The sequence below is a fragment of the Apteryx rowi genome, unplaced genomic scaffold (genome assembly GCF_003343035.1).
Source record: "Apteryx rowi isolate R43461 unplaced genomic scaffold, aptRow1 scaffold_428, whole genome shotgun sequence".
NCBI lineage: Eukaryota > Metazoa > Chordata > Aves > Apterygiformes > Apterygidae > Apteryx > Apteryx rowi.
Genome location: NW_020450681.1, coordinates 364,356 through 366,158, shown reverse-complemented (window position 1 = coordinate 366,158; position 1,803 = coordinate 364,356). Strand labels below are relative to the sequence as shown.

General features: G+C 72.0%; 1 protein-coding gene across 1 annotated transcript in view; it reads right to left on the bottom strand.

Annotated features, from left to right (window-relative positions):
* The window catches only part of C1QL1 (complement C1q like 1), a 3,990-nt gene extending 2,528 nt beyond the window's left edge, over window positions 1–1,462 (bottom strand). Inside the window, exons 1-2 of the mRNA XM_026076217.1 lie at window positions 1,359–1,462; window positions 259–344 (exon numbers count right to left, since the gene is read on the bottom strand). Coding sequence (XP_025932002.1) covers window positions 259–344; window positions 1,359–1,462 — 190 coding nt within the window. The remainder of the gene's footprint in view (window positions 1–258; window positions 345–1,358) is intronic.
* Window positions 1,463–1,803: the final 341 nt, after the last annotated feature.

Below are 1,803 nucleotides of genomic sequence, written 5' to 3'. Positions count from 1 at the left end.
GGGGCGGGGCTCGCCGCCCGGGACACGCCCCAGGGCACGCCCCCTCGCCGCGCACCGGGAGGGGAGGGGCGTGGCTCTCCCTCCCGACCACGCCTATGACCACGCCCCCTCGCCGCGCACCAGGTGGGGCGGGGGGGTCTCCGCGCCCGGCCACGCCCCCTCAAGGCCCGCGGGGGTGGTGCGGGGGGGGCGCCCGCCTAGGCCACGCCCACGGCCACGCCCCCTCGGGGCGCCCGTCGCGGGGTCCCGACAGACGCCCCCGCCCGCCCCGGCCGGACTCACCGCCGGGCCCCGGCCCCGCTGCCGCCCGCTTCGCCCCGGTTTCCCCGCTGCCGCCTCCGCCGCTGGGCAACCGCCAGCCCCCAAAATCCCTTTATTAAGCCCAAACCCGACAGTCGCCCCCCTCCGCCGCCTTCGCCCGAGCTCCCGGGTGAATAAAAACCAGCCGGAGCCGCGCTCGGAGCGGCGGCCGCGGGGTCGCGGCGGCGGCGGCGGCGGCGATTGCCCGGGGGAAACGTCGGGGCCGCGCCGCGGGGAGCGAGGGGCCGCGCGGGCCCGAAGGCGGCGAAGGCGCCGCGGCACCGGCCGGTGCCGCCCGCCGGGATGCAGCGTCGGCAGCCGCCCCGCGCCTTGCTGCAGAGCACCGCCGGGCTCGTGACACGAGTGGCGGCGGGGGACGGGGACGGGGAGGCCGGCGTCCAGGTGGCGAGGAGCTGGGGCAGCGCGGCCGGGACCCGGCGTCTGGCAGATCGGTCACTGGGCAGCGACAGCCGCCTCCAGCACCGGCACGAACCGGAGGCCTCGGCGGCATCTGCGGCTCGAAGGCGGCTCCGAGCGCGGCCGCGGGCGGGTTTCTGCAGGGTTTAGCGGCCCCGCGGGCTGCGGCCCCGCCGCTGCCGGCCCAGAGGCGCAKTTGGGTGTGCAGAGACGCGTGTGCGTGTGCAGAGCAGCATGTACGTGCTGATGCAGCGTGCAAACGCTTGTGCAAACACATGCAAACACACACACGCGCACACACACCCGTACGCAGAGCTGCGCATATGTGCCGATGCCACGTGCACACAAACACTTGTGCAAGCACGTGCAAACATGCACGCACACACGTCTGCACACACACATAAATATACATAGCTGCGTGTGTGTGCCATTGCAACATGCACACAAACGCGTGTGCAAACACATGCACACGTGCCAACGCGCGCACACGTATGCACGCCCGCCCGTGGGCACGTGCATAGCCGCACACGGGTGCCAATGCAATAGGCACGCAAGCGCGGGTGCAAGCAGCCGTGCAAACACACGTGCACACACGCATGTGCCTAGGCAGCTCCCTTGCCCGGCAGCGACTCCRTCCCCACGCAGTGCCGCAGTCCCCGAGCCACCGCTGCCAGTCCCTGCGGCAGCCCTCGGTGGCTTTTGCTTTCCCCTCTCCCTCGGCCTGGAAACGCTCCCGCGCTGCCATGTCATCGTGTGTGCCACCCCTGCACGCAACACCGCGGCACGGCCCTTTGCACCCACAAAAGCCGGGGGGACGGGGACGCCCCGGTGCCCAGCTCGGGGTTGTCCCCGCGGGGGCCCCAGGCRGCGAGCGTGGCGCGCTCTAATTAAGCCGTCTTTGCAAGAGCCTCGGAGACTTCGTCGAGGGCTGCTCCGGCGAAGGGAACGTTTCATCATTCCTCGAAGCATCGATTGGCGAATCGATGCCGCTGTCTCGCGGCGCGCGCGCGCTGCGGCGCACGGGGCCGCGCCGACCTCTTTCTTCTCCCCTGCGCTCGCGTGCAGCGCCTCAAATTCAATCAGCGC